General features: G+C 41.7%; 1 protein-coding gene across 10 annotated transcripts in view; it reads right to left on the bottom strand.

Moving 5' to 3' along the window:
• Nucleotides 1–14,555, bottom strand: part of PLEKHG1 (pleckstrin homology and RhoGEF domain containing G1) — a 298,003-nt gene that overhangs the window by 30,948 nt on the left and 252,500 nt on the right. For all 10 annotated transcript variants that reach the window (XM_033937870.1, XM_033937872.1, XM_033937873.1 and 7 more), the window contains 2 exons: nt 12,383–12,469; nt 4,228–4,261 (listed from right to left, as the gene is read on the bottom strand). In XM_033937870.1, the coding sequence (XP_033793761.1) occupies nt 4,228–4,261; nt 12,383–12,469 (121 nt within the window). The remainder of the gene's footprint in view (nt 1–4,227; nt 4,262–12,382; nt 12,470–14,555) is intronic.

The following is a 14,555-nucleotide window of genomic DNA, read 5'->3' as shown; positions in this document are numbered from 1 at the left end:
TTCTATCATTAAAGCATATGCTCTAATAATCTCCTTTACCTCTTTTCCACGTTTAGCTATGCTTTCAAGATTAATTTCTATTACCCTCCATTTGTTTTTTCCCTAAATGTATCTCTATTTTCTTTAAAGATTGTAGTTCACTCTCCTTTCCTTTTGTACTGGTAATTGTTTGTACGTATACAACAAATTTTTAATAAATTTGAAACTTTTTCCCTTCCAGCGTCTTCTCCCCACTCTCTGTTCCCCATTTCTCTTCAGCGTCTTCTCCCCACTCTGTGTTCCCCATTTCCTTTCAGCATCTGTTCCTCTCCACCCCCGTTTGGCTTCTGTTCCTTTCCTTCACCACCCTTCCCTCTCGCCACCTCACTGCCCTTCAGCACCCCCACGCATGGTCCGAGCATCTCCCTCCCTCTCCCTTACCTTTGTGGGGCGTTTTAAGTTTACAGACCAACTTGTTCAAGCCGCCGGAGTCTGCCTGCAGTCGCATGCGTCTGTGGGCGGAAGCTTCTCCTCTGATGCAACTGGAAGTTGTGTCAGAGGAGAATCTTCCGCCAACAGACACACGCGACTGCAGGCAGACTCTGGCGGCTTGAGCAAGTTGGTTTGTAAACTTAAAATGTGCTGTGAAGGTACGGGGGAGGGAGGGAGGGAGGGAGGGAGATAGATAATTAGATTTGGCCGGTAGGTAGGAAGGAGGGAGATGATCACACGCATTCCCTCCCTTAACTGCGGGGACAAGGCCATTCACCGCTCCATGGGGCGGTGGATGGCCTTGTTCCCGTACCTGCAGTGAGCACTTCCCCTCCCCCCACCGTTTCAGCGGGTTACCCTTGGCTACCCGCGGGTAACAGCCACCATGTCATTCTCTACTTCCAGTCACAATGTTAATGATAAGAACGTAAAGATAGCCTTACTGGGTCAGACCATTGGTCGATCTGTCCCAGTATCCCATATTCATGATGGCCAATCCAGGTCACGAATACCTGGGAAAAACCGAAACAGTAATATAAAATTCACAACTTTGTTCCCAAACTGTTAACAGTTGTCCTAATTCATCATTTAAGTAGAAGAATAAGAAATCAAATAATATTTAGAGCTGGTGGTAGCCCTGACCGTATTATGGGCCCACGCTGCCTACCTAGACCCGTGGACCACTATAAGTCTGACCTAGTTTGCAAGGTTGGGGCTAGGAGAGCAGAGTAGGCTGCAAAGCTGCCACGAGTCAAGATCCCATTGCCTAGAGACCAGCGTAATTAACGGCAGCATAGCATGCTCTGAACAGCCTAAATGATGAACTTATCCAGTACTGAATATCAGACACCTGCAGGAAGAAACCTTAAGCAGATTACTATGTTTGTTTTATTACTGTACAGTATGTATGTTCTCTTGTGAACTGCCAAGAACTTAGTAACAACCAGGAGCAAGCCTTGCTACTAGGGGAGCGGTCCTCGAGCCTTCCAAAAGCGTAAGTGCAAGATGGCTAGGTAGGAGCCCTGTAAAAGGGATGCCCTCTCAGCTACAGACTTCTCCCAGGCAGAGCTGTCCCAGGTGAACTGGGGACCTCTGAAGCATCGAGAAGCCTCAAATTCAGAATAAAACCCAGAAAATAAGTAATTGAAATCAGAGAAGATTAAGAAGACACCTTCAACTCAAATGTAGAAAGAAAAACTAAGGAGCTACAGCAAAGCCCAGGGATGCAGGAGGTGGAACCAAAAACTGTAGATTTTTTCTACACAACTCACGATAGAGGTAAATAACCCACTGGTTCAATACTCGTATGCCTTTTGCAGTAGACACGTAGCCAAATACACATTTTTATTTAGGTGATAAAATAGTATGTGCAGACAGAAAGATTATACAATGAAACAGCAGGTTCAAATGTCTATGGGTAATTTTAATTTGAGCAACATACAAATGGAAGTATGCATAGTGGAGGGAGGGAGGACAGTTCTATTAGACCCCCTAGGGTGACAGTAGAAGCCTATTCTATAAAGGAAAGTAGGTGCCTGGCATAACTGGATATTGACCTGCCTAATATGTAGGCACTCACATTTACATTAGCAGTATAACTGGCGCTAAATACATATACCTAAATTTAGCAGGTACATGAGTAATGTACAATATTCTGTAAATTATATGAGTTAAGTAGCCCTGCCCAATGCTCTTCTACTGTGTATGCCCCCTTGCAGGTATTTACAGAATAGCACTTAAGCACCATGCTAACATTCTTCCCCAAATTCTTTATATGGTGCCTAAAAAAATCAGTACTGACTAGAATGGTGCTTAGCACAATTCTTAAAGGTACAGTACCTTTTAAAGAATCAAGCTGAGCACCTGTATGCGACATATAACTTAGGGGCACCCATTTAGGCCAGCTAAAACTAGGCCTAAGTTGTGTACAGATGAGACATATTCTATAACAACGTGCATAATTTTAGGAAAGTCCCCAATCAGCCCCTGGCCATGCCCCTTTTCAATTCACACAGTAAATCTGCGTGAATCATTTGCAGGCAAACTTTTTAGTACATCAATAACTCTTGCTGAATCGGCCAAAAAATCAGATCGGTGCAGACCCTCGCGATCCTCTTAGTGCATCTAGGCCAATGTCGCCATTCCATGCACTCCCCAAACTGCCAGTCCAGAACAGATTTTAAACTAGAACCCAAGAACATATGAATTGCTATACTGGGTCAGATCAAATGTCCATCTAGCCTATTATCCTGCTTCTAACAGTGGCCAATTTAGGGCATAATTACCTGGCAGAATCTCCTAAAGCAGCAAGACTCCATGCTACCTACCCTCAAGGATAAGCACTAGAGGAAAGCTAACAGTTACTCAGGAGTGCATGGTTTGGCGTCAAGTATCTTTAGGAGATATTGGCTAAATGCAGACTTTAGAATATCCCAACAGGGAAATAATGATAAAAGGTGAAGTAACCCAGGAGTATTTAAATAGAGGAAAGAAAGAAATGATTCCAAACTATCCTTAAACTGCTATAGGGGTGGCAAATACAAATTAAAAACACACACATTTTATAAATTCTCTGTATGCAAATGCCAGAAGTCTAAAAAATAAAATGGGATAGCTGGAATATATGGCAGTAAATGAAGTTTTAGATATAATTGGCATCTCAGAAACCTGGCAGGAGGAGGACAAAAAAAAAACCAGGATACCATGATATCAAGGTACAAATTATATTAAAATGACAGGATAGATCAAATTTGGGGAGAAGTGCTTCAGAATGCAGACTCAAATAAGACAGAAATTTTGCAGGAACTTTCTGGTCAATATTCAGCTGGCTGCAGTCAGCATTGCTTTAAACACTGGCTACTATGGGCTGAATTATACCTGGATATTCAGTGCAGCCTCTATTTGGGTACCAACACTGAATATCTGGGTCTAGAGCGGCCACTGGGTGTTACTTGGGTGTGACTAGAATTCAGCGGTGGTACCCAGTTAACTTAGGTCACAGTTAAATTAAGCTGTGGAATCCTCTGCTAGAAGATGTGGTCATGACAACCAATATTACAAGAGTCAAAGAGGACAGGGCAAGTTCCTGGAAAAAAAAGTGCATAAAAAGTAGGCATGGGAGAGCCTTTGTTCATCCCTAGAAATGAATTATGGATAATCGATCTACTTTTTGGGATCTGCAGGGTACTTGTGATCCAGACTGGCCACTATTGGAGAAAGGCTGGGCTTAATGGACCCTAGTATTACTCAGCTTCACTTTCTTATGTTCAAAGTATTCAAATCAGCCAGTACATGAGAGAAGTAGACATGATTTCTGAGGATTGTGTGTACGTTTATTTTATCAAGTTTTTGTTTTATAATTATGTATGTAAATTAAACGATATAGAAATTTTTAAAATAAATAAATAAATTCAATTATGACATACATATATCTCTTTCACTTCTGACTCTAAAAGCTGGTACACAGAGGATGTTTCCAACACTGAATCAACTGTATTAAGAAGCTCATCTTCCCCATTTGGGTTTAAAATGGTATCAAGCTGAATGCAGCATTGAATACTGACCCAAATATAATTAAGTAACCACTTAAACATCTTTTTCCTAATACATAAATTGTTTCTAATGCTGAAGTTTAGATAATATTTCAACACATATACATCTCATTTCCCTTTTTTCTTATCTTTTTACCCTTTATAGCATATGATTAAAATTATTTATAGGACAATTAAGTTAAGAAAGAGTAAAAATAAATCTTACGCATTGCATCCATTTCCAGAATTGCTTGTTTAGCCTGAAAGATAAAAACTGCATTTAATAAGTTCCGAAACCATGCTTGCAATCCAAAACACTCATATATCAAAGTGAATTTCCCAATAAGAAATAATGGAAACTCAGACAATTCGTTCCACAACCCAAAAACTTTAATAAAAAATACTATATATACTTGTATTGCAAGACCTTACTCATTTAGAACAGTCACTACACTCCCGGAGTGTCAGAGAGAGAACCATCGGCTCAGTTGTGATGATGTGACACGTGTATACTGTATGTACTCGTATTACAAGACTTTGCTTGTTTAGAACAGTCGATATACTCTTGCAACATCAGAGAGAGAAAAACCATTGGCTAAGTTGTGATGATGTGATGCGTGTATACTGTATGTACTCGTATTGCAAGACTTTGCTTGCTTAGAACAGTCGCTATACTCTTGCAGCGTCAGAGAGAGAGAAAAACCATCGGCTCAGTTATGATGATGTGACGCGTGTATACGGTATGTACTCGTATTGCAAGACTTTGCTTGCTTAGAACAGTTGCTATACTCTTGCAGCGTCAGAGAGAAAGAAAAACCATCGGCTCAATTGTGATGATGTGACGCATGTATACTTTATGTACTCGTTTTGCAAGACTTTGCTTGTTTAGAACAGTCGCTATACTCTTGCAGTGTCAGAGAGAGAAGAAACATCGGCTCAGTTGTGATATGATGCGTGTATACTGTATGTACTCGTATTGTAAGACTTTGCTTGTAATTTAATAAAATGTTTTGCTTGTCTTGTAAAACACTTGTAAACCAAGTTACTTGCAATCCATGGTTTTACTGTACATTGATTTGAACTTCAGAAATTTCACCAATAGAAGTTTTCTAGTGATTTGATAGTTCAGGTTCAAGATCTTTTATCTGAAGTTCTGAAAACTGAAAAGCTCAGAAAACCAAATTTTGAAAAAAATGGCAAATAGAGCTGTGGATTCCACTCAGGGTGGCAGTGAGAAGCAGTTCCATAGTTTGGAACACGTTTGTGTTTGACGTGTTTAATGTTTGCCTTATGTTGAAATAAAAAAAAAGTTTGGTGACAATTTTATAGTCTTATGTTCTGTCTTTTTCTGACTTATTACCATTCCAAAATCGAAAAGCTCCAAAACCTGAAATATGCCTTGTCCCAAGGATTTCAGATAAAGCACAGTTACTTACCGTAACAGGTGTTATCCAGGGATAGCAGGCAGCTATTCTCACATATGGGTGACGTCCTCAGCGAAGCCCGGATGCGGAAGCTTGCAAGCAGACTTGCTTGAAGAAACTAGAAGTTTTGAGTTGACCGCACTGCGCATGCGCGAGTGCCTTCCCGCCCAGTGTAGGGTGCGTCTCCTCAGTTCAGATAGCTAGCAGAGAAGCCAACCAGGGGAGGGGGGTGTGTTGTGAGAATAGCTGCCTGCTGTCCCTGGATAACACCTGTTACGGTAAGTAACTGTGCTTTATCCCAGGACAAGAATGCAGCCTATTCTCACATATGGGTGACCTCCAAGCTAACCAGAATGGGATGGTGGGAGTGTAGGCAATTTAGGAGAATAAATTTTGTAATACTGTTTGGCCAAACTGTCCATCCCGTCTGGAAAAGTATCCAGACAATAGTGAGACGTGAAAGTATGAACCAAGGACCAAGTTTCTGAGTATCCAAATAACTCAAAAATTTAGGTAAAAGAGTTATGAGGAATTCAAAATAAGTAATAAAATGAAAATTATAATTAAGGACTTTAGAGGACATCATAGAATTTTGATAGATGCGACGTCCGAATTTGTGCATAGTTTTCCCTTCCCTTCCAGGAGGAACAGTGGCATAAACCTTGGAAGGATGGGACCTCTTTAAGGATGACTCCACAAGCAGGGATTGATGAGATAACTCTGAGTTGTCAAACCCTTTGCGATGGAGAGTTTTATACCTACAGTCCAATTTGCCTGGAACAGCTGGAATGGTATAAGGGGTCTCCAGGCATCTGGCAAAAGTCTGAGACAAAAGCTTGTGAAGAGGAAGCTTAAGTGACTCTGCTGGAGGTTGAGGAAGATGCATGACTTCGAGATACTCCTTAGAATATTTGGAACCGGCATCTAATTGAAGGTCCAAGTCAACAGCCATCTGACGAAGAAAAGATGAAAAAGATAGCTGATCCACCAATGCTTTGCCTTGAGAAGGACTTGAGGTTGTCGAGGCAGTCTGGGTCAAAGATGAAGCTTCGGCAGGAAAAAAGGCATCAAAAGAACATGGAGACTTGGATGAAGCAATCGAAACCGATGCATCCTCGAGGTGTGGAAGTGGAGACCTCGATTGAGGAGTCAGCGGTCTAGTCAAAGTAGGAGTAGATCGAGGCTTAGTTGAAGAGGGACGTTCTTTAGAAGAAGAACTATGCCTCAATGAAGGCCTCGATTGTCGGTGAGAATGGTGCTTGGAAGCAGATCTCAAAGATCGAGGAGACTTCGCCTCGGAGACAGAAGCAGCCAATGCCACCAAAGAATGGATAGGACTGAAGGCTGTAGATTGAAGCTCCAGAGGCTTGGTGGAGGAACCTCGATGCACTCCCAAAGACTCTGCTCCTTGTATAGAGTGTGAGGATTCCTTCCGAGGCACTTGCAAAGATTCTGCTCCTTTCTTTACGTGCTTAGATGCCAGACCAGACACTTGCAGAGACTCTGCTCCCTGCAACGAGTGTGCAATCTCAGACTGAGGCAAAGGAAGTGGCTCGACCCTGCGGGAGTCTGCAGAATGTCCAGGCTGGATGAGAGGAAGAAGCTTCGGTCCCATATTAGTAAGGAACTGAATGAATTGCTTCTCCAACATGGTCTGGAAAGAAGCCAGCAAGGATGGATCCGCGTCTGAAACCGGACCACCTGCTTTGGCTGGAGGTTCCACCGAGGCAGTGTAAATGTGCTTTGACTTGGAAGTCTTAGGCACTTTAAGCACCACCGTTGGAACTTTCTGCTGAGCTATCTGACCTGAGGATACAGGGGAAGATACAGCAGACGTCGTCAAGGAGAGAGCCGCTGCAAACGATGAAGGTTTGATGAGGCTTGAGGTGAAAGCAGTAGGAGTCTCGGTCGAAGGTGAGGCCGAGGTCGCCTTTGAAGTCAAGGGATTGGAGGAAGAATCCATCCCGAAGAGCTTCTCCACCAAAAGACGATGATGTTTAAGGGCTCGAGGTTGAAGAGTAGCATAGCGCTCGCACAACTTCGGTTGATGATCCGGCCCAAGGCACTTGAGGCACCAACGGTGTGGGTCTGTGAAGAAAATTGCACGCTGGCACTGGCTACACTTCTTGAAGCCCATTGCTGGCCAGGACATAGGAGGAAAAACAGCCGCCACAAAATCAAAGCCCCTGGGCTGTGGCTGAGTGGCCTGCCCCAGCAGCCGAACGGAAGAAAATAATTTTATTTTTTTTTGAAAGAAATAAAAGAAAGAAAAAGAAAAAGACAGCAATTTGTGAAGAAAAAAACACAAACTGCGGTGTAGAGAAGGCACGAAGTAACAAAGTTAAACGCAGAGAGTCAAAGACGGACTTCTCGGCTCTGCGGAAAACTGAGAACTGAGGAGACGCGCCCTACGCTGGGCGGGAAGGCACTCGCGCATGCGCGGTACGGTCGACTCGAAACTTCTAGTTTCTTCAAGCAAGTCTATTTGCGAGCTTTCGCATCCAGGCTCCGCTGATGACGTCACCCATATGTGAGAATAGGCTGCCTGCTTGTCCTGGGATAAAGGATCTTTTGCCTGCATTTTTCACTTAACTTTGTGGGAAGGTCATTTTATCCTCAAGATGAATAAATAAAGCATTACTGAGTATTTCTAAAACAATGCCAGACATGTTTCAATAACAACTAAGTGCTAAAAAGATGCCCAAACTGATCAGATGACCACTGGAGGGATGAAGGCATGATCCCAACCTTACACCCCCAGTGACCACTGACTACCCCTCTCCCACCCCCCAAAGATGTGAAAGAAACAGTACATACCAGCCTGAATGACAGCTTCAGATGTTATGACCAGTCCTATCAGAGCAACAAGCAGGTTCATGGAGTAGCCTAGCAATCGATATAATGGACTATAGAGATGGGAACCTAGGCCCATATCCACTCTAACTAGTACACTTGTGGTAGAACATGTCAGCCCCTCAAAACCTACTGTACTTATCTGCAGGCATAAGGGCTACTGTTGTGGTACACAGTTGAGTATAGTAGGTTTTGGAGAACTCACCACACAATATAAAGAGGTCATGATGAGATGTGTAACTGGGGCCTTTTATGTAAATTCACTGCAGTACCTTCTAGGGTACCCACTGCTCTGCTAGGATGTCTATGTGGACAGTCTACTAAGAATGAAGACCCCTCCTACATCCCAATGGCTTGCTTGCATTTTTCTGTTGGATGTTATTTTTTTCAATAACAGTTCAAAAGATAGATGCATTGAGCAAAAAACACATCTAAGAAATGGTCATGTTCATTACTGGATTTTTGGACGTTTTCTGCAAAATAGATTTAGATGTCATATTGAAATTGCCACTTCGCGCTTCAAACAGACTGTCTGCTACACAAGTCTTTATTGGGTTGTGCATTTCCAGCAGCATTCACTTACTTGTATGTTGGTATTTTAACTTAAAAATATAAAGAAGCACTAAGGACTATCCAGATTCGGGAATGAAGATGACGCTTATTCTGGGACCCGAAATGGGCTGTGTTTCGGCATGAGAATGCCTGCCTCAGGTCCATTGAGACTGAAAAACCAATATGAGTTGCAAACAATGGTAAACCTTGAAATATCCAAAGCACTCAGAGATAAAATAATGCGCTGCTGTGCTTGAAAAAAATGCCAATCGCTATGGTGAAATCCTACCACAGTGATTGGTATTTTTCAAACACAGCTGCGTGTTATTTTATCTCTACGAATGCTTTGGATATTTCAAGGTTTACCATTGTTTGCAACTCATATTGGTTTTTCAGTCTCAATGGACCTGAGGCAGGCGTTTTCATGCCGAAACACAGCCCATTTCGGGTCCCAGAATAATCTTCATCTTAGTTCCCGAATCTGGATGATCCTTAGTGCTTTTTTTCATTTTTCTGTGTGTGCTGTACTTTGACCATTTCCTATAGCATTTCAACTTAGCCAGTTTTCCAATGCTAGAATAAGGCTGCTGTAGCCAGCACCTGTCCTCCTCTCCACCTCCCTGCTTCTTCCCCACCCCCTCCCCCCACTATCGTGTGCACGCGTTGCTTCCCTTCCCTGTACCTCTTTAACGTCTGCGGTGCAAGCAGCAATCCCAACCTACTGTTCGCACCCGTGTCGGCTCTTCTTCTGATGTCACTTCCCAGACCTGCGCCTAGGAAGTGGCGTCGGAGGAAGAGCAGATGCCGGTGCGAGCAGCAGGTTGGGTTTGCTGCTCGCACCATGGATGTTAAAGAGGTACAGGGAAAGGGACGAGGCGTGTGTGGCAGGAGAGGGCGGAGAAGAAGCAGATGGGGGGGGGGGGCGTAGAAGAGGGCAGGGGAGGGGCTCCACCGCCCGGGTGCCTCTCACCCTTGCTACGCTACTGCTTGCTTACTTTGTGTTAGAAAACATTTATTTTGGTTCTAAGAAAATAAAAGCCAGTCTAATGTCAGATGTTCCACTAGGGGTCAGTTGTGTATTGCAATATCATAAGAGATCTGGTGAGACGTGCAAAATTGTTCCATGTAACTGTACACACATTACTCTGTGCTGTACATTTTTCAAAATTAACTATATTTTCTAAATAATACTAGTATGTTTTATGTCTTTTCTCCTCCTTCTTCCTGAAGCCTCCCTTTATTTTCTTATTCTACAAGATTGGTTTAAAAACAGAGCTCACTCTTGAACAGAGTACAAGGTGAGGGGGGCTGGAACAGATACCTCTTTCCTTCTATTCCCAAAGTGGCACTCTGCTTAGACAATATACAATGAGCATTAATGATAAGAGTGATGACTGCAGCCCTCATCCCAGATAAGCCCAATCTTCCCCCATTCACTAATTGAGTAACATGAGCACACTATTGCAGTAGGAACTATTATTTTCCTGCCTTTACTTGTTACAGCAAAGACTATCTAAATTTCTCAATTTTCTTCCTTAGATGTAATTTAGATGAACTTGTATTCCACCCCCCTAAAAAATTATTTTGCAATATAATTTTCTCAGCCTAATTCTAAATACGAGTGCTAAAATCTGCACGCAGAAATAGGGCCCATGCCCAATTTAACTGAACAAGCCAATTAGCGCTAATTGAGTGTTAATAATCAATTATCAGTGCTAATTGGCATCAATTAAAATTTACATGCACACTTTTAGGTGCCAGGACCAAGCATAAATTTTATGTGTGGATCAAAAAATGGAATCACTGCTATGGAGGGATATGGGTAAATCGGGAGCATTTGTGGAATATCCGTGCAGTTTTATAGAATAAGGGAGATCCGCGCATAATTTAGGCATGAGAATTTGCACCAGGTTTTACTTGGTGTAAATCCTTGTGTCTAAAATTGGGCATGGATCCTGACACAAAGTGCTATTCTATAAATGACACACAACTTTGCGCACTGTTTACAGAACAGCGCGTAGTGCAAAAATTTATCAGCACCATATACAGAATCTAGCATCTATATATTGACAAGATGACCAAGGAATAAATAACACAGGTTATTATTGCCATGAGGATAATCCAACTAGCAGTTTAAAAGCCAAAGTCATGAATAATCCTGGTTTTTTTAAAATATAAAAACTGTATGAACATTTTCCCAAATCAACTCGCCAAAATGCAGTTTTGCCTTGTTTCCAGGATTTTCTGGGGTAATTTCTTTGCAACTCTTGAATCTGGGAATGGGTTGCTACCCTCTTCCATAGGTGTCAGCTCCTACAAGCTGCCAGTATCTGCAGCTGTGCGGCTCTTCCAAGCCAAGGCCTGCTCTGCTGACACAGCCACCAGCAAGTAAAGAAACTTGAAACCATCAGTAGCGATATACTCCCTGTTCAGGATCTGAGATTTGCAAAAAAATAATCCACTTCCCCCCTAAATCATCTGAGATTTCTTTCCAGCAACATGTTAATTGAAATTATATTTAAAAAAATGCTCTGTGCTGTACTGATCACATTGTACGGCAATAGCAGAAACATGAAGGAGTCCTTTTATTAAGTTGTGAAAAGTGCTAGTGTGTGCTTACTGTAGTTTAAAATGGCTCACCACGTGAAGTGCTCAGGTGCCCCACGCTGTCAAATAAGTGTGCACTAACCACAAACAAAAATTGTTTAAATTTTTGGTTGGGGGTGTTTGAAGACGGAGAGTAGGCATTCCTGCGTTAATCAGTCACTGCATCCACATTATTGTGTGCTAACTAGTGTAGGATTGCTGTGTGAGACCTTACCGCCTACAAAATAAGTCTCCGTAAGTGCTAATAGGCAACATTACCATGCGGCCATTATTTGAAGAAAAAAAGAAAATCGGCCATTTTAAGGCTGCAGTAAAAATGGTCTTAGCATGTGGGAAAAACTCACATAAATAGGTTTAACAGATGTCCGGATTTACACGGACCTGTCCCCTTTTTAGAGGGCATATCCGGGCATCCGGACAGCTTTTCAAAACCCAGCACTTTGTCTGGGTTTTGAAAAGCAGATCATATCGGCAGGGGCATCCGCACATGTGTGGATGCCCTTTCGACTGACGAGAACAGGCTGAGGGGGCGGGTCTAGGGGGGCGAGGCTGGGGCATGGCGTGTGTGTAACAGGGCGGGGATGGGTGGAACTGGGTGGGCATGTGGGCGGGTTTATGGATCTGGATTTTACGTAAGTAAAAATCGAGAAACCCTACACATAAGAGCATGCTAAAGTCACTTTTTACTGCAGCTTAGTAAAAGGAAACCCTAAGTTACCTTCTTTCAGGCACCAATGGTCAGTGAATAATGTGAAGCTTGGTACCTGTCCCGTATTTCTTTGTTATAGCTACACTTCAGAGCACAGGACAGTGGAAATAATTGGCCAAAAAGAACAGGGCCTGAACAACTTCTTGCTTCACACAGCATTAGCAGGTACAGAGCCTGAGAGAAGAGGAACAGAGATGTTCACTTTGACCCCATTTCAGGAGATTCAGTCTATTTACCTTTGCTGGTATCTTTGCAGGATGGTTTTCAAGGATCAGGCGCTTCAGATGAAGAATCCAAAGACGTTTATCTTGCTGTGATTTGGCCTATTACATTAGAGAAACAGACATTTACACTTTTGTGCTTACTCTTGAAATAATACACTACACGCTTCTGATAAGACAGCTGCTAGAAAACAGTTTTTAATAGGTAACACAGTCACAGAGTGATGCATATGTCTAAACAAGTCTCCTTGCTCAGTATTTCCATTTCCCTCTCTCTTCCATTTATTTTTCTTTTTGGCAGGTTTTTCTGTCTGTCTTTGGAAGCAATTATCAAACAATACAAAGCAGAGGGCTTTTTTTCATTTGGGACTCCTTTATTTTTTTTAATGATTTTTATGTGTTTTATTAAATTATTATTAGGTGGGAGGGTAGGGGTAGGGGAAAAATTGGTTGGTTATGTATATTTGAAAGTTAAATGTGCTTAATTTGACTTATTATATATGATATATTTATGTATTGCATTGTTGAAGATTGTAAAATCAATAAAGATTAAAAAAAAAAAAATTTATTGAATTTTCCAAAATACATAGGCTCACGAAGGCCGCAAAGTGAACATAACAGAATAATCACACGCAAATGACTACAAATATTCACAGTATACGGCTGTGAGCTAAAACAAGAAAGATGTACCCCATCTCTATCCCCTCCTACTTCATTTTATTTCTAAGAGACATTTATTAAGAAATTTTTGTCAGGCTACAAATCCCAAAACAGAGAATCAAACATGAAAATCACCAGAACACAAAACTCCAACATAAATATGAATCATAGAGCCCAACATGAAGTAGCCAGAGTAACCGCACACCTATATCTTCCAGCACATGAATGTTCGGAAGTCTATGTGGTACTAACTAACAATACCAAACAAGAATACACATAAACTCGTTACTTACTGTAGCCCCTGTCTACCCCCCCAATAATCCACACAAGTCCCAAATCCTGTCCCCACCCCCTTATTCCAGCCCTAAACTCACTAATCCATACCCCCCCCCAACCTGGCTCACCACCCAACTCCCCTAGTACCCCCCCTCCCTTCTCTTCCCGACATATCTCTCCTCCTTTATGAATGTGCATGGTTATATTTCTCTTATGCAGGGATAGGGAAGAAACACTGGTGCTGTATTAGAAGAAATGTATTTCTTACATTTTAATTAATTTTCTGAAAAGCTGGAATTATAGCTTTAAATTTCTTTAATGAACTCACCTCCTATATGGAAACTCACCCACAGAATACTGTGGAGAAAACAATCCCATTCATCAGTCCTCCACTGGCATATCAAATCACCCAGGGGAAGAGCAAAAGCATGGTGAAACAGTAGCTTTTTAATATAATATATTATATTGCAAAAAGCTACTGGAGGTTGTCTAAGTAGTTTACATTCAGGTACTCAAGCATTTTTCCATATTTATCCCAGGATCACAACTCTAACAACTAGGCCACTCCTTCCTTTCTTAGAACTTGTCTTTCCTGGGCACATTCTCTGTTCCACGCTATTAGGGGTTTTGAAAATGAGAAGAGAAGCAGTTTAACCCTCCTTCCCCAAAGTGTGTTTACAAAGCCACAAAATTCTCAAGAAAACCAGAACATAGTAATATAAGAATAGACATAGTGGATCAGACCAATGGTCCATCTAGTCCAGTATCTTGTTTCCACAGTGGCCAATCTAGGTTACAAGTACCTAGCAAAAACCCAAACGGAATCAACATTCCATGCTACTGATCCCAGGGCAAGCATTGGCTTCTCCCATGTCTGTCTTAATAAAGGAACTTGACCAAGTTTCAAGTTTATTGAAATTTTGATTTGAACGCAATATCAAGTATTTTCAATGTGTATAACAATGATAATTTGGGGGGACAAATAAAACCATTTAAAAAACAATAAACATACAATCATATCCATAGTGAATTGGAGATACATAAGGAAGGCAGGGTACAATTGTTAAATAAAAAAAAAAGAAAAACATTGAGGGAAGAACAGCATCAGGAAGGGTATTAAAACATTTTTTTAGGTAAGATTTGATCTCATTCACATTAACCGGTTACCTCTCCTTTGGCAACATGTTCTAGAGCTTAACTCTGAATGAAAAAATATTTCCTCCTATTGGGTTTAAAAGTATTTCCCTGTTAC

The sequence above is a fragment of the Geotrypetes seraphini genome, chromosome 3, assembly GCF_902459505.1.
Source record: "Geotrypetes seraphini chromosome 3, aGeoSer1.1, whole genome shotgun sequence".
NCBI lineage: Eukaryota > Metazoa > Chordata > Amphibia > Gymnophiona > Dermophiidae > Geotrypetes > Geotrypetes seraphini.
Note: the sequence above shows the minus strand (reverse complement) of the source record. Positions and strands in the feature narration are given on the sequence as shown.